This window comes from Vidua macroura, chromosome 14, assembly GCF_024509145.1.
Source record: "Vidua macroura isolate BioBank_ID:100142 chromosome 14, ASM2450914v1, whole genome shotgun sequence".
NCBI lineage: Eukaryota > Metazoa > Chordata > Aves > Passeriformes > Viduidae > Vidua > Vidua macroura.
The window spans coordinates 14,608,908-14,635,095 of record NC_071584.1 but is presented as its reverse complement, the minus strand read 5'-3'; the positions used below and the strand labels follow the sequence as shown (position 1 = coordinate 14,635,095).

The window sequence follows — 26,188 nt, the reverse complement described above, 5'->3', positions numbered from 1 at the left end:
AATAGGAAGGGAGATGGAAAAAAAATAAATAAAAGGTGACATTTAGATTATCAATAGCTCACCCTATGCCAGTGGTCCTGGGGAACCCACAGCCCCCCATGCAGAGAGATGTGGATGTTTATTCCCAGTTCATACCCCAGTGCTGCCAGGCAGAGCACCCAGCACTGGCAGTGCCCTCCCTGCCCAGACTGCTGCTGGCTGAACCAGTTTCCCCGGGATCTGCCGGAGGGAGGCCGTGCTGCAGGGGCACTTCACTTTGCCTTTCAGAAAAAAAATAATAGAAGGAAAGAAAATATTCCCCTCCTCCCCCAAGGTATTTCTTCTGTGTATTTTAGAGCCAGCCACAAAAGGCCAGTGCTGATGTCCCCAGAGCCAGAATCCCTTGTCCCTGCCCCAGGAGGTCTCTGCTCCAGTGCAGGATGCAGGAGGAGCATCCTCTGTGCACAGCAAAGGCTGAAGCAGAAGTGCACAAAGCAGGATGCAGCCCAAAGCAGTTTTTTGGAGTGGCCAGTTTGGCAGGCAGTCCACAGAGGGCCTCCTGTTCCCCACATCCACACCAAGCTGTCACTGCCTGGGCCATTACTGAAGCTTCCAAGGCACCCACAGGCCTGGGTGAGCCCCCAGTGAGGCACCACCTCCCCAGCACAATGCAAAGCACATGGAGGGGAGAGAAGGGGTCAAATAATGCCCCTTCCTTGCCCAAGGCCACCATGCTGCTCTACAGCCTCCTGTCACACACAGATCTCTGCTGAGGGACCCTGGGGACGGCTGCACCATTTCAAAGTCACCACCATCACTCTGAAGCTGGAGCCAGCTCTTCCTTCCCTACATGTTTAAATACAGCAGCTTCAGATCACAAAGAAAAATCCACAGCAGAGTGAGGCCCATGTTCATCTCCCATGGGAGGGACCCACATAACCTACAGGATGCACCAGGGCTGGTTAAAAACCCCGGTCTGGTGGTGGTCAAACACAGCCATGGCCATGCTGCTGCCTTGGGTTGCCCTGGGCTGGCAGGGAGGACAACCATGGAAACAGCCTGGGCTGCCTCCCAGCATGGGAGCAGTGGGCAAGGCACTTTCTCCTCTGCCTTTGCTTCTTGTGCTCAGGCAGCAGCTGCAGAGCTTGAAAGGGGCAAACCTGAGGCTCAAACCCCACCACACTCCGGGAGCAGAGCAGCGGGATGCTCCCCAGAGATGAAGTGCAAGTCAAAACAGGAGCAGTGAAATAAGAAGTGAGTCACGACGGATGAGCTCCAGACAGAGCAGAGCACTCCATCAGCACAAAACCCCCTCGCAGGCCCCACGCCAGCCTCGCACTGAGCACAGCACCAACCTCCCAAACTCACCACTGGTCAATCCCTCACAGGAGCTCCCACCTCGTGCCTGAACATCAACAGGGAAAGGTTTTCAACCTCTTTCTGCTTTCCTATCATAGCAAGAGCTGTCCCTTTCATCTCCTTACCTTGACAACCCCTTCTCCCTTCAACAGTGGGTACACCAGGTCCAGGGGCGCAAGGCATACCCTGGGAAGGAGGGCCTGTTGTATCTACATTTGCAGGAATTCAGCTTTGGTCACCTGGAAGCCAGACAAAAAACAGCTTTCAGCTGCCCCATGAGGTCAGAGTCTCCTCAGGGTCCTGATGTGTGAAGAAAAGCCACCACCATCGCTCAAGCTATTATCCAGCAACCTTCCCATCGCAGCCTGGGATGTGACTCACCAACTGCCTTTCCTGGGGGAATTCACAGACAGTTCCCAGGAGTCGCTCTGACCCGGTTTCACCTGCTGGAAGCCGCAGGCACTGCTGCAGCAGCAGCTCGCTGAGAGCCTCCCCAGCTCACCGAGCCCCAGCACGTCCTGCCCACATCCAGCTCCTGGCATTCCTGTTCTCTGACAGAACTCCTGCGGGAGGGTTTGATGGATGTGATACACTTAAAACAGCCTCTTCCAGAGCTCCCGAGTCCCCCACCATCTCCTTTTCCACTAACGATCATTTTGGATAGCAGCTTCTAAGTTCTGTGTGTGCAGAGGGAGGAGCCCTGAACCCACGGATGCCAGCGGAATTTCAAAGTGTGCTTTCACTGAGCTGGGAAAGGAAAGCTGCTGGAGCAGCTCAGGTCAGAAGCCAAACTCTAACAAAGAGGCAGTACCACCACAAATGCCAAAAGGCTGGGGCAGATTCTCTGCAGTTCTCCTACCTTTATTTCCGAGCTCCTGCTTTTTTCCAGCCCCAGAAGCACACTTCCAGCCAAAGGGCAGCACTGCAGCCACCTCTGTGGGGAAGCAGTAGGGAGCCTGTCCTTCCTCCACCTCACGCTGCTCCCATGCCAGACCCAGCTGGCAGGTGGGAGAGCACAGGGAGGAAGGAACCCACTGACATGTACAAGAGCCCAGCAGCCAGTGTGTTGGTTTGTGGTGGGATTGACCACACCAGGGAAATAATTCAAGTGTGCAAGACCAAATTAGGGCACAGATTTTATAATCATCTTTGTCAGTGACACACTCTATGACCTTGGGCAAGTCTCTCCATCCATCTTTAAAGACACTCTCAGAGGAGAGCCACAAGACTTTAATTAGCAGCCCTAAAAGTGCTCAAGATAGCTTGTCTCTCTTCCAAAATAACCAACTGCAGATGAATTGGAACAATCTTATTTTCAAATTCTGCAAGCAACTGGGATCCAGGCTGCTCTCAGATCAGTCACTTCAACAACATAATCAAAGTTAAATGTGCCAGCTGTGCATGAAGGGTTTTAATATGCTGTGCAGACTGGAAAACAGCTCAAAGAATCAATGTTATTTTTCCATGGCTGGGATGTCACTGTCGAACAGCTGCATGATAATCATCTGCAATCAGCAAAATGCCTTTTTTTTAATCACTTTCTAGTCTTGGGGAACAGGGCTCATTTTTATTTCTGTCCTGCTTAGGAAAGAACCCTTTCACTGAGACACCCCCTACCAAGGGATCAGGCAGCCACTTCAGCAGTGTGCCCTGACCAGACCTGTGGCTGCTCAAACCCCAAATACCCCAACAGCCTCCTCAGCTCCCAAAATTGTGCCCAGACAGGAACTGCTCACACTGCTACCACCACCTCAAGAAACAGTAAGTGCATTTCCACAAACCCAGCAAAGATCAGCTCCACTTGCCTATTGCCACTGATCCAAGACCTGGGAAGGTTCCAGAGCAGTCCCTCCCTGTGGAAAACCTGAGCACAGCCCAGCATCCTTCTCTGCAAGGGCCACCTCTGCACAAGCACATGGGTCACAGCTGCAAGATAAGCAAGGGGAGAAGTCTCCCAAATCCATCCTTTTCAGAAGACTGAACCCCTTTTATATATTCTACATATTAAATACTTACAAATACAATTTAACATTAAAATATACACCCGCTCTGGAGTAAATGACAAGAAACAGGCTGACCACACAAGAAGAGCTTTGCCCTAGCAACTACCAAAATGCTTTCTAACCCTCTCCTCCTGTTCAGCATCCTGCAGGGCTCTAAGTACTTTGTAAATGAGCACATACCATGGGGATCATTCCCAAAAAGCTCTGTCCCTCCTACCAGCTGCTCAGCAGTGGCGAGTGGAGCTCTGGGATACAGCAAATTACCAGAGGTGTCCAATATTTTAAGGGATATTATGCAAGACTGTTTGCATTAGAGGAGTGACAGTGATGGAGATGACAGCAAACATACACAAATGCTGAGGATCCAGCTACTTCCATTGCAGCTGGAGATGGTCCAGGACTAGGAAACAGCCATCAAATTCCCACTGCAGATGTAAAGATAAAACTTCCCCAAGCTCTCCAAAACATCAGATCTCCAGCAAAAATCTGAGGTTTCCATTCCACCACCTTTCCCAGGCCAAACTATTCTTCTCTTCAATAAAAATTGTTTGAGAGCTTCATCCCAAGCTCAAAATCTGAAGAAATATGCAGCTGCTTTGAGCACTTCCCAGCTCTTGCTGAAGGGCAGTTTTCCTTACATGGTACCAGCAGTCCCCATTCCTGGCAAAGCCGTGTGGGTGAAGGCATGTGCAGCCCAGTTCTTCCACTGCCTATGGAAACATCCTCCAGCATTTACCAAAAGGTTGTACAAGTCTGTACAACAATTTTAACTCCTTCCTTGGCACATCCATCCCCTGAACTCTGAGTAATCAGCTGCTCAAGGCATCAGATCTGTGCTCCCAGCCCTGGAAAGCACCTTAAGCACTTTAAAAATGAAGGCTCTGACATGGAAGAGGTGAAGCTGAACCACCTCCCACAGCACACAAGCAGCACCTGCCTTTTCCACCAACTCTTCCCACAGCCCCTGTCTGCATTTCCAGCTCCATGGACAACCACAGGGCTTCCCTGCCACACTACTTTAGCCACTACCAAGAGACAACACCACATCACAGACTGAGAGAAGAAAAACACCAATGCCAAAGCCAAGCCAAGTCTTTCAGTGAAGAAACAACAAGCCAGATTGCAGCTCAACTGAATGGATTATTTCAGGGAAGTTCAACATTTTTTGTTTAGTCCATCCTCCTTGAAATGATCTAAGGATTCAGATTTAGAGTACAGTTTAACAATTCCTGCAGGCCAGATTTTTGCTAAATCCCAAGGCATTCTTCTTCTCCAGTTTCTTCCTTTTCCACTTAGGATAGACTTCAACTTGTTTTTGCAGACCTGCAAGCAGCAGCTCCTTTTAATTCCAGTGACTAACATCCTTCCTTCAGATCTCTGCCAAGCCTCCTGTCTGCCAGGTCTGAAGTGTCTTTGGCCTTGTTTTCTGCTTAACTAGGTTGCACATTCTCAAGACAAGCACTCTCAAGTCCATTTGCTAAAGGTGTGATGTTGCCATGTTGCTGGTATGAAACACTGTAATTGAGCTTTACAGGTTTTTTTTACTTCTTTCTGTTAGGTAATGCATTTCTTGTATTTTTCCATCAGAAGTTCCTTAGGAGATACTAAAGAACAGACTAAAAGAAATGAAACTCAACAGCCCACACTGCTGCCATTTCAGCCAAGCAATTTAGAGGAAGAACCAGGAGAAAATTACCAGATGAAAAAAAAAACCCAAAAAATTAGGTTTGGGGATTTTTTTTTTTTACAGTTTCCTGCAAAGGGAGACATACAATTGCTTGACCACAGCACAGTAACAGCCTCTGCAGCTGCTATTTTGGAAGATGACAATCACTCTCTGATGCTGGTTAAACCTGGGCAAGAACACACGTGCCCACCATAAATGCACTGCACCCCCAAACTGGAACAGCAGCACCCAACAGACACCTGCCACAGTGACCAGCCTGGGAGCTACATGGCTTAGGAGGAAAAACCCTTGATGTCTACAAGGGAAAAAATAAAGGTAACAAGCACTGAGGAGGCCTAGTTAAGAGAGGGTCAGAAAACCCTCAGATGCAGCAGAACTCACACAGGTATCCAGACTCTAAAGCACCTCACAACCCTTCCAACCCAAGGAAGGCAAGTGCTAAATTTGTTAATTAGATTGTTACACAATGCTCCTTACAGGAAACATAGAGCCATATTTTTTTCCCTACTTCCCAACATTCAACTGTGCCATGTTATTTCAACCTTACATATAAACAAGGGCTCAAAAATCTAAGTTTGAGCAAAGCACAAATGGCTTCCAATTCCAGGATGCATCAGTGGACCCACCCTCTCTCCTGAGCCCTTGCTGAGGGACACTCCTGCAGCAAGAGGCTCACCTGTCACAGAGGTCACAGCCCTGGTGACACAGCTCTTGCTTACAGACCAAAGGGCTATGGTCTGTACCAGGAAAGGCAAGGCCTGACACCAGCATGGCTCTCCTGGCTGTCCCTGAAGTGCCAGCACAGCTTGGGACTGTATTTGTTCAAGGCATGTCCCACCCACATCCAGCACTGGGGTCTGGCTCACAAGGAATTCTCTCCATTAAGAATCTTCTTAAACCAGTTTTGGAGCATTTTCTGCCTCCTAAATGAGCAATTTCCATGTGGAATTCAGGGCTGTGTGTGCTCTTCATCAACTGGTGTTGCTCCTTTTTCTTCATCTCTGCACTGACACAACCCCTGAAGACATCTTCCTTCCTTCCTTCCTTCTTATGAAGGCTCATGTCCAGTTCACCATATGGTTTCTGCTGCTCAAATATTCTAACCCAATTTCAACCTATTCAGATAAAACAATGGTGAGGTAGGGGGAAATTCCCACTGCTTGCGCTTGAATATTTTGTCATTTCTGAGGTGCAAGATTCCAAACGAGTGCATGGAAGTTACCAGCTGCCTGAAGCTGATTTGGCAGCCAACTGCATCCCACCAAAAGAGCAGATTTACACACTACCAAGACCACTAGTTAAAAATATGGCCCCTGCTGAGACACACAATGATCAAGTGAGTGTCTCTGGAATAGGTGATGAAAATTAAACAGCCAATAACTATATGGAAGAAAGCTGTCTCCTCTTACCACCTACTACTTCAAGAATAGCACATTACATGCAACTTGATGCATTTAACCAGGCTGTTTTACAACGAGGTATGCACAGTATATCTGACCCTCCATAAATAAAATCCCTTAGAAGAGTCCAACATTTGGCATGGGATGTCCAACACAGTGACAAACAGCTGCCATCTGAAATTTGAAGGAGTAAATCCCCCTTTGTATCATTTCAAGGTATTTGTGGGGTTTTAAAACAGATATTCAATTTTATTCATCTGCACAGATGAATAAAAGTTACTTCTAAGAATCAGGGCACATTTACAGTAATGCCTTCTCCTATGGCACTTCATTCATATACACTGTGACAGAGATTCGTTGTTGCTGTATTTCATTTCCTTCTTGAATTTCATTTCCTTCTTGCATTTCACTGGTGTCATTCCAATGGTCAAACTGCATCTTCAAGGAAACCAAGGCCACTGCTTCAGAGCGGATGGAAAAGAAGTCTCACAGGCTGGCTTGTACTAAAAATACCAGCAGGAACAGAGAAGCACAGGCTCACCACGAGAATCTGTTTCCCTGCCTGCCAGTGCACTGGAATCCCTGGGATATTTCCCATACGAGGCCAAGAGCACAAGTCAGCACGAGCACAACTTTAACCTGTCTTTTAAAGAAAGCTGTTAGAGGATCAGAGGAGGTTATGAGCAAACAACTGAAAATACACACTCGTCCCAAGAGCCACTTCATACTGGCACATTTCTGGTACTGCTTTAGAGAGAGAAAAAAAAAATTATACACAGGTGGCTTCAGTCTTCTTTGTATGTTCTGTCATATATGGAACTGCCTTTGGACAAAATAGTTAAGAGGAACAGAGGAGAGGATACCAGCTCAGGTAACCAAGAGTTTGGTAAACTGGAACTTACAGCCCTCAAAACTGAGTAAAAATGTGCACCCCAGAGGCCAAGCTGAGTGACACCTGGACAGCTGCTCCAGGGTACAAACACATTCTGCAGCTAACACCACAAGCTGTGTTTGAGGATGTGAAAGACCAGGTTCAGCTGGTTTTACAAAAATATCCTCAGTCTGCTGGTAACAGACAACTGGAGGAACTCAGTGCTGCCCGCTACAGACTCCTCAGATTAGCACTTCTTAAAAATTAATAAAATGGTTTATTTTATATATACATATGTTCCAAAAAATTTATACAGTTAAAATATCAAATTAGTGATCTGGTAACAATACTGTTCAAAATAATCTCTTTTGTATGAACATTAAAATACACGTTTTTAAAAGCGTTTCCTTTTAGTGCTTCCAAAGCACAGCGTGTGCCAAGGCCACCTGAAGAATCTCCGTCCTCCTCACAGGATGAAAGAGAACTGAAGTCGGGGACCTGGGAAGCCTCAGGTGCACTTTCATAATGTCTGCAGACAAAACAGAAGAGAGTCTGAGGTAGATTGTTTAGTGACCATCAGGTGGTAACAGTCACAGGGCTGTCTTTAGCTTTCATTAACACAATAGCAGTTTCTTTACTCTCAATCTACACTGAATCTCAAGTTTAAAGGCATGGCTAGCAGTTCTTGGGAACAAGACCCTTGTCTCTGTGGTGGCAACATGCAATTTTACCAGTGCAGGTGTTTCTGGGAGGGTTTTTTTGGGAACACACGGGCTCTCTCCACGATGCAGACAGTGTGTGCATTTGACAGTGCCCCATTTTAGTGCAACCTGCTGCCTATAGCACGTAAATGTCTAATGACAGCGTTCAAATGAGTAAATTCTCATCACCTGCAGGAGGGGCAGCAATGGTTATTTTCTTCCGCCTGTTGAGCAAAGAGCACCCTCCACAGGAAAAAGCCACACCTTTCATAGCAAATCCTTAAGGTTATAGCCCAGCTTCTGCCGAATCAGGCTCTGAAAGTTAAAGCTCCACTGCTTCTTCTCAGACTGTGACAGTAAAATCACTTGACTGCCAAGATGGTGAGGGCAGCAGCTACGTCCTCTTCCACTCTTCTGTGGCACAGCAAACTCGTTCCTGGTCCGCATTCGTCTGGCCGGTACATCATTATCTACTGTTGACATGATTAACTCTGTTGGGTGGGCTGGTGAAATCTAGTTCCTCTAGTATTCTCTCTAAGTGTTGTATTAAGACCCGTTTTTTAAACCTACAGAACAGAGGGAGAACAATATAAATTTCTTCTTCCAAAAATACACTTGAACAACTCAAAGAGTATTCAGCCATGACAAATTGTATTACCAGAGGCTCTCTGTTTCCAGTAGGGAAGAGCTTGTTTTATTTCTGGCATTAGAACGGCTAGAAAATTTAATTTAATACATCTGCCCCTGCTCAACCCACTTGTATTTTGAGTTGGTCTTCAAGAACAACCTGTTATCTCTCTAATTCATATTTAAACTTTAAGTGAAGACCATTTACTACAAAAAATGTAACATTAGTTTGACCACTAAAACAACTATAATTTAAATATGTCAAAACAGAAAATCAGAAACTAGCACTGATAAAGTTTATTATTTACTACCAAGATCTAAATTAATATTAAATTTATGACTCTGAGTCATTTATATCTATACAAACCTTGCTGCTTCCTTGATAGCAAATTCAATGAAATACTTCTGAATTTCCATGGGTCCTTGCACCTCCTCAAGAAGAGAAAATATTTTTTCATAATCTAAAAAAGAGATAAAAATACAACCATGTATTAAAAATGAATGTTGCAGATGCAATTTCAGAAAAGCTCAAGAGCCAAAAATCAAAAAAAAGCTCAGTTTCATGTATCTCTGCATGATAAAACACATAAGACAAGAAAAACACCTGCACTAGCTTTAAGAGCAGAACACAGGTGATGGAATAATTTAAAGGAATACTGATGATCTGGGAATTCAAATGTGGCACTAAAGATTAAGGTTCTCTTTAAAAAGCAGCAGGTAGGAATATTTATCATCAGAAAATGCAGGCTGGTAGAGAGAAGCCTCCCATTTCCGTGATCACAGTTAACATGCACAGGGCCACTAAACCCTGATCTGGCCTGCAGCCATCATTTCTGAAAGCAGAGGTTGCCATTACATCTCTTGAAAGACAAATTATCAACCCTTAGTGTGAGCACAACACGGCTGTCCCATTGGTACAAGGTAAATATATCCACTGCAAAAGAATAAACTGGACATACTGAATTGGAAACAAATTTAGTATCAGCACTGTTTCACTACTCCCCATAATTGACCCCTGTATGAATACATTTATGGTGCTGTGACCAGGAGTCTGCTCAGAGGGATGCAGAGGGAGCATAAATGGTCAGACCTCTGAACAGATTACATATTCAAGCCACGACAATTTAGCTTCTTTCTCTGATGACTGCTTGAATTCTGCAGCAAGACAGGTGACTCACACTGAATACAGTTTTAATCTGCATCACATTTACTAGGCATGAATTTGGTATAAAACTGGATAAGCCCACTTTGCAGACTGTCACTTTTAGTCTTCAGTTCTTAAGAGTTTGTAACTTTTAGTGTTTCATCACTAATTAGTCTCACAAAATTAAAAAAAAAAAAAATCACTCTGCTATAAACTGTTACTATTCCCTTCGAAGCATATTCCAAGATGCACACCCTTACAGAGATGTGCCTTTGCCCTGCAAAAGGGAGTTTTTTGATGGACACAGAGCAACAAGTACACTTTCTGTGTACACAGGAGAAGTGCAGCCTAAAGCAGAGTATTCTCTGCTCATTAGATCACTGGTAACAAAACCAAAACCTCTGAAAGGTGCTGCTTTCATAGGGCACCTCTCACACCAGTTAACCTGTCTTCCAGGGCAAATAGGGTGACTTGGCACTCAACCTCCCAAGCACAAGTCTGAACTTCAACTCAGCATTTCCTCCCTTTTTGCCCCTCCATTGCTCATTTATGAGCAACCAGAAATTGCTCAAAATCTCAAGTTGTGTGTATATTGAAAACAGCTCCTTCCTTCCAGGAAAAGTCTTCTCTCTTGTACCACATATAATATATACTACTAAAATAAAGAAACCCAAATAACTTACTTCTTCCAGGTTTGCGAACCTCTTTCATCACTTTAATTTTGATGTCAGCATTGCTTCCCTCCAACATGGTAGGTGTAATTTTAAAGGAATTTGGCACCGATTCAGAAGTAGACTCCATGGCCCGCTTTTGGTCATCTCCACTCACACTGTAATTCAGAGGCCCTCGAACAAGTGCGTTGGTACCAGGTTTATGATCCAAGCCATCTTCACTTAAACAATTGAATTCAACGGGTAAGGAGTCTAAGTCGTTGGGTAACATCTCATCCTCTCCCACAGCAGCTGGAACCACAGGAGCCATTTGCACAGGTAAGCCATCAATTTGCTTCTCCACTGACTGACAATTTTCTGCTTTCTTCTCTCCATTGCCATCCTGGACAACACTGTTATTGGTATCTATAAGTGAAAAATACATATCTTACTGGTGCATAAGTGCAGCATCAAAAGAACCAAACAGAAGTAGTTCTGTATCCTTTTTGCATGAAGTGCTGCGTAGCAATCTGACAGCACTGGAAAACACTCCAATACTTTTGCTCAACTGGGGATGTGATCAAGGGAATATTTCCCCTTTGGACTGTTACATCTCCTATCACTATTGTGAAGTCACCATCTTCTGTATTCCTAGTGCAATGTCATGACTCCTAAGTAAACTTATATCTTCCTTCTCTTCCCCAAACCCAGCTAACAGAGTTTTCTTCTGACTCCATTTGCTGCAATAGGTGGGTATGAAAATTCCTATTTGTGGGAAACGAAACAACTTCTTTGCCACAGAATACACGAAGAAAAACTAAAAGCTGATCTGAGATACCTTCTATCTCCAAACAGTTTTTAAATTTCAGATTTCATTAGCTGTAGCAGCAGCCTGTTCATCTAAGCCAACAAAAGAAACCCACTCCTACATACCAGCAAAGCACAGACGCGCTGGCAGAACCTTTTCCCTTCCTCCCCTGATCCCCCCACCAGCCGAGCTGCTGCACCACAGCTCAGTGTACCTTTATTTGCTGGGACCCCCTTGAGGCTCAGGTAGGAGGGGGAGCCAGGAGCAGCGGGTGGCCCCTTGCCACCCACGTGGTTGGTGACGACGGGCGGTGACTGCGGCCGCCGCAGCAGGGGGGACATGCTGCGCCGCCGCTTCAGCGATGCCGGCGTGTTCGGCTCCCCGGGACGCTTGATCTTGTTCTGGGGCCCAGCCACAAACTCGTCGGCTTCATCTATCATCATACCCTGAAAAAGAAGTAATGAATTCAGTAGCAGTACAAACCAGCAACTGTTTCACCAATCCCCTGATGCGTGGAGTCCCTCTGCGTTCAGACTCAAGAGGCTTTCAGAACGCTTGACAGCTCTCAGAACAGAGATAACCAACCCAGAGATACCCAGAGAGAGCCCAGTCCCACTCTGTAAAGCAGAGTCTTGGACCACATGGGAGACATCCCTCCTTTCCACAGGTTAGCAATATATTGTAGTTGTGGGGGAGAAATTCTATGCACTAATTATTTCAAGTTGCATTAAATATGAAGGCACAGCAGGCAGCAAGACCCCTCCTACCTTCTTGTCCTGTTTAAATGGATTGCCAAATGTATGGAGTCTTTTTGGTTGATCTGGGTCAATTTCCCGAAGAGGTGAAGGCATCATTTTCAGGTATTCCTGGTAATTTCCCATCTGAGCAACAGGAACACTATGAAGGCAGTCTGCAACAGAAACGAGATCTTAATTTAATCTTAAAATTAAGGCAATACAAACTTCACACCTCAATTTCAAGAGTTAGCATTTAAGAACTAGAACTGATTATTTCTTTTGACTAGAGAGAATGAGCTGAAGACTACAATTGTGGAAATAAGCCTGGCAAGAGCTGAGCTTAATTGGCAGAAGAATAAAAAATAAGAAAGTTTAATTTCTATGTCAGCAACTGCATCTTTAGACCACCAGCACCTCACAAAAAAAACAAAGAGAGCTCCTCTCTGCCTTAAGCCCCCATCACTTTATAACACATGTCTACTGAACCCTGGTGAATGTGAAAGCTCTCCCATGGAACTTATTTTTAAATTTCAAAGCCGGCATGACATCTTGCATGACAGAAGGCAAAGATTTCCTTCCTTCCCCTTCAGAGTCAAGAAAAGGACACTGTCTGACTCAGCAAGATATGCAATGCCCACCTCTGCTCCCACACCAAAAACCATTACCATACGGAAATAACAAAAATAGCTGTATTTTCTTCAAACTATTAATGAAGAATTGCAATTCCTTACCTTCATCCTGCCCCAAGATAAGCCTGTGTGTTTTCAGAAGATTGGTTCTCATTCTAGTTAGCTGGTCTAGAAGACTGCGACGGGGAATATCATATGCATTTCTGAATGCCTGTGGCTTCAAATCCTAGTTTTGTAACAAAATAAGTAACTTTCAGTTAATCCATCCGTTCTCATGCACAGAGAAATTCCATTATGAACTGTAATAACATTAACTTTTAAAAAATACTCTTAAGCAACTTCAGAGCTTCATAACTGGATACAAGCAAGCTCAGTGCCTGTCTTTTCAACATGACCTTATTCAGCATTAGTGCTTTCAGCTCCATTAAGAGAACACATTAATTTGTGGATGAACAATAGCTGTCTTTTGCAGAGACTGGCACTTAAAACACAGTAATTTTCATTTACTACCATGAGGTTTTCAAACCGTGTCCCAAAATCAAGTGCAAAAAAATTGCATTTATTCTTCTCTCTCTTTATGTCTATGCTGTACTCATCACAGCTCAGCAAAGGTACTTCCTTCTATACTAAGTCCATAAAAATTACCCATATAAAACAGATGAGATTAACTACTTAGTCACGCAAGATCACAGTGCTGTTTACCTTGTTTAAAAGTCCTATGTGGAATCCAGCAAATTCTTTAACATTCATTTCCGACAGTCTCAGAGGAGATTCCCCAGTGATCCCTTGCAGCAGTTGTTTAAAATCCCTACTGTGTACCAAGGAGAGGCCACTGGAGTGATTTTTCACTTTTATTCCAATTTCTTGTGGAACTTTCTTACCCACTGAACCTATTATCCGTTCCGACTCTATTTTTGTCTAAAATGGAATCACATCATGAGTTAAAGAATCAGCAGGCATTGCACATTTCCAGTACAAAACACACAGTACATTAGCAGAATAAAACTACAATTTTAGTTCCCTACTACCTACCCAGGGATACATTGGATTACATAGATTAGATCTCAAGCATAAAGAAATCCTAATGTGCTAACATATGGAAAAATATTTAGCCAGTGTATCTAAATTTATATGCCAGTAGGAGGTCTGTGAATATTCCCTGATTTTGCTGCAAGTCTGTGACTCTGTTGTGTCCCTGAAGAACCATCTTTAATGGGAAAGAAAAAACAAAATGGAAGGCAGGATGCCTTAGGTTACAGTAAAGTTGCATTTAAAACAATAGTATTACTCAGATATAGTAATATAATTTCAGTTTATTTTTGAAGCAACCTATGAACTAAGTTTTGCCCTGTATGTTTGTAACAATATAAGGGAGAAAAGTTGCAAAAGAAATCTGTTTTATGAGTACATTTCTAAAAATGCATCACTTCTCCAATTAGCAGAGATTTCTTATTACAGCTACAGAGAATTTTACTGTATTAACTTCTAACTGTATTCAGAGTTAAGGTTTTTTAGCAATACCGCCAAAGAAAAAAAACACCCAACCAACCAAACCCCCAAAACCCACTGTGATTGCAAGCCACCTCCCCCAGATCTCCTCCTCTGCACAGTTTGCTTCATTATCTGTGGGAAATTGAATTTAAGGACAGCAGGAGCACAGCAGAATTCTGGAATTGCCTGTGCCTATAGAGGAGCTGATAATGCATTCCACACATTCAAACTGTTCCATGTGCTGAGAACGTCTGTGAGAGCCACAGCAGCCACCTCGAGTCATTCCAACTCCACAGTGCAGATAAATCATAGGAATTTGCATGTCATTAGATTACCAAAATACCACAGGAAGTTTTATCTCTAGTAGATGCTCAGTCATTCAGAGGCTCTGGGATGTATTTTGTGCATTCTTTAAGGCAGAGGATTTTTGCTTTGTAATTTTAAAGGCTGCACTGCTTCCCCACTGCCTTCTAGATACTGAACTGCAGTTTTAGGAGCTCCTCATGCTAAAGAGGAAGAACTTCCAGGCCCTTACACCTGGAATGGCAGTCTTGGCAAAAAGATATGAAAGACTATTTCCCACCAGGTCACACTTAACACATAGAAAGACTTTGACCTGAAGGAAACAGGAAGCTCAGATATAAAGGTCAAACTGTGATTTTACTCCCCACAGACAAGAACATACTTTTTTTTTTTTTTTCTTTTTTTTTTTTTGGAAAATATACATTGCCAAAGGACACATGGAAATAAACGTGAGACTGAAAACAAGCCTCTGACATCAGCTGTGAAGAACAATGGCAAGAGCAGGCATAAATCAAATTAATGATTTGATTAATGAATGATTAACTATCTTTGTAGTTTAAAATCTAACAAATATTTAAAGTATAGCTGAAGAGGTTTCATTTGCATTCCTCTCCACCACTTACAGAAGGCACAATCACTGGCTACAGAACCATACTGAATTCATCCATATTTGCAGTGGAAATGCTCACCAATCTTCAATTATAATATATGCTGCACACCCATATGAACTCCCCCACAGGGATTAACTGCTTTATAATGAGATTACCACAAACTAAATAATCAACGCACTTCTAATTGCAAAGGTTTCATCAATACTACCTGTTGGCTGAGTTTTTTAAGGTAAGAGATAACACTGTAACTAAGTCCACAATCTAAATTATCTGATATCAGATTTGGAGCTCCCATCATCCTTAGGGCTTTCTTTAATGGCTATAAGGAAAACAAAATACACAATAGTAAGAGAATAAGTATTTATAAAAAGAAATTTATAAGCTCAATCATAGGAAGCTAAGGCACATAGATTAGTGCTCTAGCTTTTCCACTTTTGGCCACTAAAATTCAAGTCTATTCAGATAACATGTGACATGAGTTTGGTGTCTAACTAGCTCACAATGGACATTATGCCACATCACCAAGACACCACACAGTGTGGTGCCACTGGCAATTTCCACTCAAAGGCTCAGGTCCAGAATAGCCGGGATGATGCAAGTCCATATTGAGGTGCATTGTCCAAGCTACATGTAAAAGGTGACACAGTGCCTCCCTCCACCCTTTATTTGGCCCAGTCAATATCAGCTTCCCAAGTTGTAGCACTTCACCCACATTAACAAACAACCTAATCTGCATTTTCCTTATCCAGTTACAAAAATAATGCCAAATTTGGTTTCTCTGAATGTTCTGAAGTACTTTTGATCAAAATTAATTTAATATTTAATAATAAGAAAACACATTTTATTAAACACTTAATATCTTAACATAGCTACTATTTCTCCTCAGTATTTCTACAATTTTTTTAATGCTTAAAAATGTTTGCTCTAATCTACATACCTCTGAAAGGCAGAATGTTAACTATCTAAAATGCCATCATAATTATGTAAAAAAACTTTACTAGGAAGAGGTATGATGCAAAGGACTCTGGTCACACCAGCCATTATACCCCGGAGGATGAGATGAGAAGAGGAACATACCAGTAAGTAGTAAGGAGGCATTGTTTTTAAGTAGTTGTCAAAAGCCTGTCGCCACTTCAGATTTGGTTTAAGTTTGTGAACCTTAAACAAGTCATCTGCAACAAGGAAAACAACAAAAGAAGGTGTCATTTATACAGTCCCAGACCTTTAGCTTTGTCCAAAACCACAGGTGCCAGGTTTCCCCCCGTTTTCTCCCCCCACCCATCTCCCAATGGGGCTTCCCCCCAAAAACTGCTCTTAACCTGAGGTGTGAAGGATTGGGAATCCCCACTCCTAGCTGCAGTAGGCAATCCAGAGCAAGTCCCCATTGCAACCAAACTTACAAGGTACACCAGACTTAAACACTGCACACAACTACCAGAGCACGGAAGGTGCAACAATCCACCTGTTTCACCTCCCTTGCCTCTCTCTTGTACATCAGGGAGTCCCTGTATCTGATTAAATCAAACAACATTAATTTGATTCCATTTCCATTTTCAAACCAGCTTTCTTCTGTTCAACCTGTATGATGAATTCTGGTCTCCAGTAAAAATATTCTTTGGCATTAAAGGGAAATAAAACAAGTCCAATCAGAGAATCCTTCTGGACGGCTTTGCTGGACTTGCTGCCAACAGCAGCAGCTACACCCGGCAGATAAGGGGTTACCTCCAGCCACATCACCTGCCTCATGCCAGGGCAGCAAAGTCTCCCACAGGTACAGACAAGAGAGAGAAATTAGCTACAAAAACTGCTGTCCTTTAAGAGAGGAGCAACCAGACATTTCTTTCCTTTGGGTAGCAATTTAGAAGCACATGGCTCACTCCAGGTGTGCACCTGGCTGTTCAGGAGAAGTGTGGGCCTATTTGCTGTGCACACTGAACTGTGCCTGTGGTCTCTATGCCAAACACAGCATCCTGCAATTTACCATGTGCAATTATGAATTATCCACTGAAATAAAGGATCTTCTTAGTACGATTGTAGCACGTGGCAAAGTGAGGCTAATGGAAGGATATGCAGGTCTGAAGAAAGGGGATGTCCAAAAATTAACTGGGGAGAGCTGCAGGAGACAGAGATGCACAGAAGAGGGTGTGCAAAAGACAGATGTAGCAAGGAAATAGTTTTCTCCACATTGAGTTTTCAGGAAGATGTATTAGGAGAAGAAAATTTGACTTGCACGGTATTCTGCACAAATTGAACAGATGTTATGATACTACTTCCCAAATTCTCATAGACAAACCACACTCAATTACAGGTATTTTCCAATCTAAATGAGTTCTGGATTACATATAAAAAACATACTACAGATGCTACTTCTCTTCCCTGGCCTGACGAAAGTGGGCTGGAGTTGGAGAGGACAAATCAAAATTCCATTCAGAATCTCAATATACTGCAAGCTTAGCACTATTATCCAAAAGAACCTGGGGTGATATCATGACATATGACAAAAAATAACATCCATTCTTATTTCACAGATCTATTTCCTTTTTGCAGCAAAACACAAGTTAAACTCCTCCCCTCTCAAAATTCAACATAAAAAAAAACCACCTTAAAAAGCAAGATTGTCAGTATTATAGTACACCCTAATATTTTACAGTTTAAGAGTACAGCTTGAACCTTAAATCAGCACTTGATTAATGTCTCACTTGCTGCACTGTGAGGCTCTCCCAGTAAGAGCACACAGGCACTGTGACATGGCACAGGCACTCCTCAGCTCAGCCACCCGGGCTCCCAATCCACAGCACACTTCTACTCCCAGACATCAAATGCAAAAGCACCTCCCTGATATCTGCTATCCCAGGAAAAAAGTCCCAAACGTATGCAGAACTTCAGCTTCTTAAAATCAGCCTCCCCATAGCACAAAATCACTGGAGGAACTGCCACCTTCTCAAAAGGGTAGTAAACACAGCCACAAGTTTCAAAGAGAACTTCATCATCAGCACCTTACCTGCCTCTGCCTTGAGAGTTTGAGACACACACTGTCAAGCAGATTGCAACACAGGCACCTGAAAGGCACTTTTTCCCCTGTGCCCTGGGCTGCACATGATGATTTATACAAATAAGCAAACTAAAAATCATCTAGTTAACTATGTCTTTCACAGATTAAATCCCAAACTTTTGCAGATAAAAATCAGAAAGTACTGAAAAAAATCCTTACACAATTTAGTTTTACTTCTACCTAATTATTTTCAGATACTAATTTTTGCATAGTCTACTTAATGCAGAATTCTTTTTATTTCTAAACTCAGAGGGAGTTAAAAAGCACTGTATAATTGGGAACATGGTATTAAAAACCATTATGAACAGGCTGCAAGCTGCAACAACTCAAGGGATCAGGTAAAATCACACAGACCAGTTAACTGAAAATTGCATTGCAAAGTCTTTATCCACTTCAGATTAATGTACAAAGCAACCAAATTGTGACAAACAGGACACAATACACACTTTTAACACTCAGTACTATAGAAGGGGGCTGGATGCACCTTTAAAGATCAGTGAACAGTTAAAGAGAGTGTGAGAGAGAGGAGAGTCAGCAGGTAATTTAAGTAATTCAGCTGAAGCCTAAATTACAACAGCTCATTCACCATGTAACCCAAAGTAAAACTTAAAATTTTTTTTAAAAATCATCACTCACATTAAATTCCACCTGAGCAAGTACACCACCATTCCCTGTTGACTCCTGTAATTCTCCTAATTATGCACTAATCCTCTATTCTAGGTAGCAGATTCATGATTTTACTTTCACAGAAAACAGTATCCTTCCCTGCAAACCATCCAAGTAAAATTAAGGCACTGCAACGGAAAACAGCATCCATCATTACCTAAGAAAGGTATTGTGCCACTGATTCCCCACTGACACAAAATGTATCAAAATGTATTTGGTGTTCCTCCCAGAGCCACAGCATGCTGTGCTCACACTAGTGGGAACATAGCCCTTAGTTTCCAAAATATAAAATCATTACTAGCAGGTTCTCTCACAGAGCCTGTAAAACATCAAAGGAAATTGTCCAGGCTGCAGTCCTTCACAGGCAGACATTTTCTAAATGCTCATCCTGTTGCATATTTAGACACACAGAAAAAGGGTATTTAACCACCTTCTCAAGGCATTTCCTGCATGGCTGCTTCACTGCTGCTTCTGCTGACACTCCCAATGAACTCCTACTGCCCAGCAGTGCTTGCCCTCCCACCCATGCAGCTAAAAGGAACCAAGGAAACATCTTAGGCAAGGCAGAAGCATTTAGAAATATACCTCATGTTTACTTAGCTCTCCCTAAAACCCCTCCTTCAACTTCTGCTTCACGAACCTGGCTGTACAATGTTTTTAAACAGCATAGCACCTGAAGTACAACAGCTTTGCAACAATCCTTCAAGAGGAAATTTCTATCATCTGTGGGCCAAGCATTCAGAATTGAAGCACGTCAGCATCTGCCTGTGAAAAGCTCTGCCTTCAGCAGCCTCCTACTGAACAGAAAGAACTGCATCCCACCTCCTCAGTTCTGGGAGCAAACCAGCACCAAGCTAGCCAGGACTTCTCTCTAGCTTTCTGAAAGCAAACTGGAGCTGCTCATCCCACATCATCCATCATGGCTAATGGACCAGAGACCAGTGCTTTTGTCAGCCAACCACAGTGCATGAGTCCATTAACACATGGATTGGCACTGTTTTATCAAGTCCTGTAAATTGGCTACTTTCCCTTACAAAGCTTCAGAATGCAGGCTCTGGAATTTAAATGCCAGCAGAAGTTACAGCATTCCCAAATCCACTCTTGCAGAAACCAAGACATAAAATCACCAAGGCTATAGGATGTGGTACAATTCATCTCCTTCAGCCACAGACCAGTACAACTTCTTTTAGTTTGCTCAAGTATCACCTGCAAGCTACCTCATGCCAACCTGTCTTACCTGTTTGTAGGGCTGTCTTACACTATTTTTCAAAAAGAGAATTAAAACTTCGCCTGCTCAGGAATGCAGGAGGAAAACAAAAATGCAAGAAAAAATATCTGAAAACATCTTACTATCTAAGGTTGAACGCATTTGATGATACAGTACAAATAAATATACAGTTGTAAAGTGGTTTTGTCTTTGAAAGAATCACCAGAAGGAACAGAGGTAGATTATCCATGGTACTGTCCCAACCAGTCCTCCAACACAATATTCTACCAGTAGGGCAGGAGCCACTAGAACCACAGTGATCAATATGGGAGGTAGTGGCTGAATGGAGCAGACTTCTCCTGGTCTTGGGAGTCCTCACATCCTTTTAAATCTGGGTGAGAGTAATGAAAAATTGGTTTTACACACTCATGTCAGTCCTCTGCTGAACCATCAGTAGCCACTACTAGTGTGTATGAAGGCAGACACAGGAGGAGTGTTCCTACCTAAATACAGAGCCAAATACAGAGTCAGTATTGCTAAGAGCATCTATAAATAATAACCAGGCATGCTGCTTATCATCTCACTCTTTTTCTGTACTGCTAAGTAGAAAAGGGTCCAGATCTACTTTTGTGTTGAAGGTATATTCCACAGAACTTAATTCTACCATGCTTTAGAGACCAAGGATAAACAAAGTCCTGGAAGGAGATCCGAAGGTAACACTGTGCGTGTTTGTATGAACAATATGGAATGCGTGGGATTCGTGCCCTCAAGAAAACATCCACTTTACAGCTCAGGCAATGTGGAAACTCTGCATCTTCCTTTGAAGAGCCTTCAGAAATATAAGAAATGGATTACCAGGTGAGTAAACTGCAGAATAGCACTACACACACTGAAAAGTGCCTTTCCTCAAAGAGAAGGAAGAGCTTTACACCCCTGTAAAAAAAAAGGCAGGGGGAAGACAAGAGCTGCCAGGGAAGACACAGCAGAACTGCAAATGTCAACATCAAAATGAACAGGGAAGTTAACTTGGGATCAGTGATGGCTTTTCAGCTAGTGGATCTGCTGCAGTATTTCAGGAACCACAAAGTCATCAAAACTCTCATCCTCCTTGCACACTTTGGGACAATCACCAGGCTACATAGGTAACTATAAAAGACACATAATCAGCAAGCACAAGTTTCTTCTTTTTTGGTTATGACCAGGATTTCAAAAAGGCATTCCTGAATTGTGTTTTGATCTTTTTTTTTTTTGTCCTAGAAATGAATAGAAAAATCCTGTGTAAGACAGTAAGACTCAATTCGCTTGGTCACTGTTCTTCTGTATCACCCACAAGACTAGAACAAAAAAGCCTTAACAGCATCTGCAACTGAAAGGGTTAGTGGCACTCTGGAAACTCCTCTCTGCCATTACCTTTATGCCAGTTACTCACACAGCACCTTTTCATATTACCTTTCCTTAGAAAATAATTTCATTGTAGGAGTAAAAAACAAAATCAAAACCTGGTCCTTTGGGCAGGAAAGAAATGCAGACTGTTTCACTGCTCAATTCCTTCTACTGCTCTGAACTGCATTAGGGAATTCCCTCTTCCCAACACCCGTGACAAACACTGCATCTCATCTTCCAGTAAAAAATAAGCTGCTACAAGAGCAACTGCAAAACCTGGATACACCACACCCTAAATGAGGGAAAAGAATGGAGGTTGAAGCTTACTCCAGGTTAAGGAAGAGGCTACGTGTCTAGGAGGTGAACAGCATCAAACATGCACTGGAAGCAGGTAGCTCTCCTCCTCTGCTGGAGAGAAAAAAAGGGAGAGGGGGTATGAAAATCCTCTCCTCCCAAAGTACGTTAAAAGAGTTTGCAACATTCTCTACTCTCTGATCTCCATTATTTTATAATGTCTCAAACTAAGGCAGAACACCAACCATTATTGTTTTGCTTTTACTCTGGAGCAGCTGCACTGGCAGCCCAATGCAGATGTGTTACCTACCTAACAATGGAAGTAAAACAGGGTAGTTGTAAGGCATCACAAAGAGGTTTACACAGGTTAAAGTAGTGCTTGCTTTTAAATACCCAAACGGGTGGCCGAGTTCGCTGTATTTTCCACTGCTACTCACAAATACCTGACAAAGAATAAGAGAGAGCACTGTATTAGAATGAAGAATGTGAAGAACAGTAAGCAATGGGACTTTTTAAAATTCAAATCAATCTGAATCCAACTGCATTAAGACAGTAAATTATCAAGCACAGACAAATTTGAACACACCAGGGTGAGCGAGGACTTACATTCTCCAGTCACCAAACTGAGACATGCGACATTTAGCGTACACCCAGTAAGTGTGGAAATGCTCTTCACAGAGTAATCTTTACTGCTTTAGTGAAACTACTGTGAAGTGATGCCCTGAAGAGTTTTTGAAATTATTTAAAACAGGTTAGGGACATCTGTTGAAGGAATGTTAAATAAACAAGCTATTTGGAATTAGTCTTCTGAATCAAAAATAGCACAACTGATGTTTACAGCAATGATGAAAAGAAATGCAAAACGTTTTTAAGCATAGAAATTAAACAAAACAAACAACCACTCAAGAAATGTCTTGATTGTGCCCAGTGCCAACATACTTAAAATTGACTTTATTTTTTTAAGTGCACATATATGAGTGTTTTAACCCTGAAAAGCAATACATGTAAACAATGTTTCAATAGGATAAAAACTGTAGATGTTCTTGACTGAGGCAAGCAAAATATCCCACATCTAAGTCAAAAATAGTTTTCCTAGAAAAAAATAAACCTTGAAGCAAATAGTAAGTGGTTTTCCTCTTTTTTTTTCAGGGCATAAGAAACTGGGTTTGTTGCATGGTTTCTATGACAATGAGCCTATTTCTCTGATTTGTAAGGGTATGATGTGTAGCTGGGAGAAGAAAAGCAGTTTTTGAAAAACAGCAGAGTAATTTTAGTAACTCAAATAATGTCCCTAACAGAATATAAAGGACATTTTTGAAACTAGTTTTTTTTAAGTAGCTTTAATTTTCCTTCTGAATATGCACGTCATATTTTCAACTAAGTTATAGTATTTATTAGGGATACAAAAACAGAGACACCTCCAAATTCCCAGCTAAAGGATCCTACTGAGCATACTCCTGGTGTACACATTAGGCTAATATTTAAAAGAACACCACCAAGACGGGAGCTTGATTTTACAGAGGACACAGAAACTTACAAAAAAATTACAAAAGTATCACGTGACAAATATTTCAGCAACAGAACTTCGACCTCTTCAAGGCCAATCTAGTCAACAGGATCAACAGCTTCCATTCAATTCCCATTAGCAGCCTCAACCATCTAGTGAAAATGATCTGCAGCTGTTCATTAGGTAACATGATGGAAACTAGTGCTGGCTTTTCCCTGGAAGCAAATGGAAGCCTGCAGAGATTTTCAATTTATCCAAAAATGGAACCTGGGGGGCACATTTCTTAGCAAAATGAGATGGGCCCAGAAAGAGAATTAAATGAGATTACAAAGCCTGTGAACACTCAATTCTGACTCCTGATAATTCTCTTAGAAAGGAGGTAAGTGAAACCTTGACATGTTTCTTCTCATCTGCTGCAGAGTTTGAACCAGGCCCCAATTCTCCACGCTTGCAAAGACTGAAGTACCTCAGATTACCCATTACATTTCTAGAATCAAATAAAGGGCAAGTACCTGCCAGCAGGTATGGGGAGACTTTCGTTCCAGGATGTACTGGGTGAGGGGTGAAGGCTCAAGCTCATACTTGTCAAAAGGAAGCTTGTCTATGACCATGGGCTCACAATCCACGCAGGAGAACCTCACCACAGGGTGAGCTGTACGTGGAGGCTGAAAGGGAGGAAAAGGGTATCAGTTTTCACATATTTATGGCAAACAAATCAATTCTCTTAAAAACATCCATAAGCGGGTATTTCACCATCCTGTAAGTCTTAAAACACTCAGTTTCCACAGCAGTCCTTCGAAGAGAATAAATACAAGCTCCCATAACAGAATATAAACTAAGTATTTCTCTAACTGAAAAAAAATGCTCACACACTGATACACCCTTCCCATCAAGAGAAAAACATGGTTAGTGTGCCACTATTTATCTTTATATTTAAAATATATTTATCTTTATATTTAAAAGCCTTAATGTCAATTGAGCTATAACACAGACAGGCTTAAAGGAAACTTCAACTCTTCTTCCTAGCTTGAAGTCCACAGAAAAACAGATGGGAGAGGGCAGTCAATTCACAGAGAATCTCTCAAAGAACTCTCTACAAATCTCTTTTTTATTTTTCCCTCTTTAATCAGGAGGTGGGAACAAGAAGAATGGACAGAAAGTACCATGTGCACTTGCGAAGTGCAGGAACAGAACATGCCTAACAAAAGAGATGTTTCTAAAGGCTAGTAAGGCATGCCAAATGTATCATCATTTCAGTAAGAAAAGGAGAAATTAATAGTTTTTCTCCTCATTTTCTGCAGGGAGTAGCTCTTCTGTTTCAATTTTAATTCTTCCTGCTAGTGAAAGAGTCCACACATGAAGTAATACCAAGGAAAAAAAACCCATGGTTGATCTTCTTTCAAAAACAAATACTCCTTTTTCCATGTTAATGAATTTTATAAATCTTTGATTAAAATTTAATTAGGCTCACTATGATTTGTGCTACATGAAGTAACTTACAGTTCAATTTTTTAACCTTTTAAAATCTTTCAGCAAATTAACTAACCATATACATTGAAGTGAACTTTCTGGATACAAGAAATGTCACAGGTTACAGTAGCCACATTAGATTATACCATTCTGTTTTAACCCTTTAAAGCAAAGTCACATCATACAATAAATAGAGAAAGTAAAAACTACTCTATCCATTATCTATTTTCAGTCTGTTCAACTATTTATACAGAATCCTTTTTTCAGTTCTTATTTTACTTACCAGTGTTGGTGAATTCTGATCAGGCCAAAAAGATTCTGGGATTGGCCAATGCCCCACAGGAACACCCGTTTTAGGGTTAGGCCGTACATAAATGAGTTTATGACAACTATGCCACGGCTGAGAAGCAAATGAATTGATGGGCCTGGATGAATCAACAAGTCCATCTAAAATTTAAACAAAGCAAAATAACAAAAAGAAAATGAAAAGCTACATGCATGCATTTGTCTGCTAGCAAAATTTCTGTATTAGCAGCCAGTAAGGAATTTCATTACTCCTGTTCCAAAGACATACAGATCTTTATATCAGAGGCTGAAATAACCTATGCATCCAGGTGTACATAGAAGCATCTGAGAAACAATTCCAGTATTTGCCCTGATCTCCCTTCTGCTCCTGTGACACAGTCCTTACACAGTGAGTGCAGCAAGGCATACTCACATGTTATGGAAAATGTATTTGCTTAAGCTCAGTGTCTGACACAGTTCCCACAGGCAGCACCAAGCTACTGCTGCTGGTTCTGCTGCACCTGGAAAGGCTGAGAATTGGCATTTGCATTTCTACATGAGCTGCAGTGCTCACTGACTGATGCTGCCACACATGGAAACCCAAAGAGGAGCAAAGTTTCTTGGAGAAGTTGGATCCATCTTGCAGGAGGCAGCTTTTGCCACATTTTTAATTACAACAATTCACAGATCACTTAAACCCCACAGGCTGCTGCAAAGGCCAGCCTTCCCTGCCAGCCCACCAGCACAGACACTCGTGCAAACTGAGGATAAAGAACTTTGTATAAAGATCTTTGTAACACTACAGATGTAACCAGTAGTTTTCAAAGACTGCTCTTCAAAGCAAACAGCACAGCAGAGATCACCCACTTAACCAATCTTCATTGTTTTAAAAAGATTTTACATTACTAGTTTTCCTTGCTTTAGAGAATTAGCCAGCAATACTGTGGAAACCATGTTTCTGTGACACACCAGTTTGGTTTCAATGCAGTATAAAAACAGTGAGTTTTACAGCTTGGGCAAATCCTATAGTATTTCTCTCTAGTTTAGGACTTTCTCAATTTCCATAGAGATTAAAAGTCTTGACATTTTTATACATTCATATCCACAGCCCATCACCCATTCAAATGTGACAGAAATGAAGTTAACAAAAACCCCACATTTCACCAGTCATTCTGCCACATAGGAGAGAATATTTGGGCCACCAGAGACATTTGGGAATTTGCTGCTGTGCTGTCCAGCACAGCATTACAGGAAAGCCTTCCTCAAATAAGCAAAAGGAGAAAACAAACATAGAAAAAGCTGATTCCAGAATGAAAGCAGGAAT

The 26,188-nt window shown here is 42.2% G+C and overlaps 1 protein-coding gene across 6 annotated transcripts in view; it reads right to left on the bottom strand.

The window, feature by feature from the left end:
- Nucleotides 1-7,556: 7,556 nt before the first annotated feature.
- Nucleotides 7,557-26,188, bottom strand: part of LOC128814314 (integrator complex subunit 6-like) — a 39,455-nt gene continuing 20,823 nt past the window's right edge. The window contains exons 7-19 of one of the 6 annotated variants that reach the window (XR_008439347.1): nucleotides 24,863-25,026; nucleotides 23,622-23,774; nucleotides 21,913-22,045; nucleotides 16,078-16,172; nucleotides 15,209-15,319; nucleotides 13,298-13,513; nucleotides 12,698-12,821; nucleotides 11,997-12,139; nucleotides 11,444-11,675; nucleotides 10,455-10,847; nucleotides 8,995-9,088; nucleotides 8,190-8,566; nucleotides 7,557-7,828 (exon numbers count right to left, since the gene is read on the bottom strand). Coding sequence is in view for 4 of the 6 variants with exons in the window: in XM_053990025.1 (XP_053846000.1) it covers nucleotides 8,467-8,566; nucleotides 8,995-9,088; nucleotides 10,455-10,847; nucleotides 11,444-11,675; nucleotides 11,997-12,139; nucleotides 12,698-12,821; nucleotides 13,298-13,513; nucleotides 15,209-15,319; nucleotides 16,078-16,172; nucleotides 21,913-22,045; nucleotides 23,622-23,774; nucleotides 24,863-25,026 (1,958 nt within the window). In the remaining 2 variants the exon portion in view is untranslated. Of the gene's footprint in view, nucleotides 8,567-8,994; nucleotides 9,089-10,454; nucleotides 10,848-11,443; nucleotides 11,676-11,996; nucleotides 12,140-12,697; nucleotides 12,822-13,297; nucleotides 13,514-15,208; nucleotides 15,320-16,077; nucleotides 16,173-21,635; nucleotides 21,717-21,912; nucleotides 22,046-23,621; nucleotides 23,775-24,862; nucleotides 25,027-26,188 lie in introns of those variants that run through there. The other 5 variants (XR_008439348.1, XM_053990025.1, XM_053990026.1 and 2 more) reach the window with 5 other exon arrangements.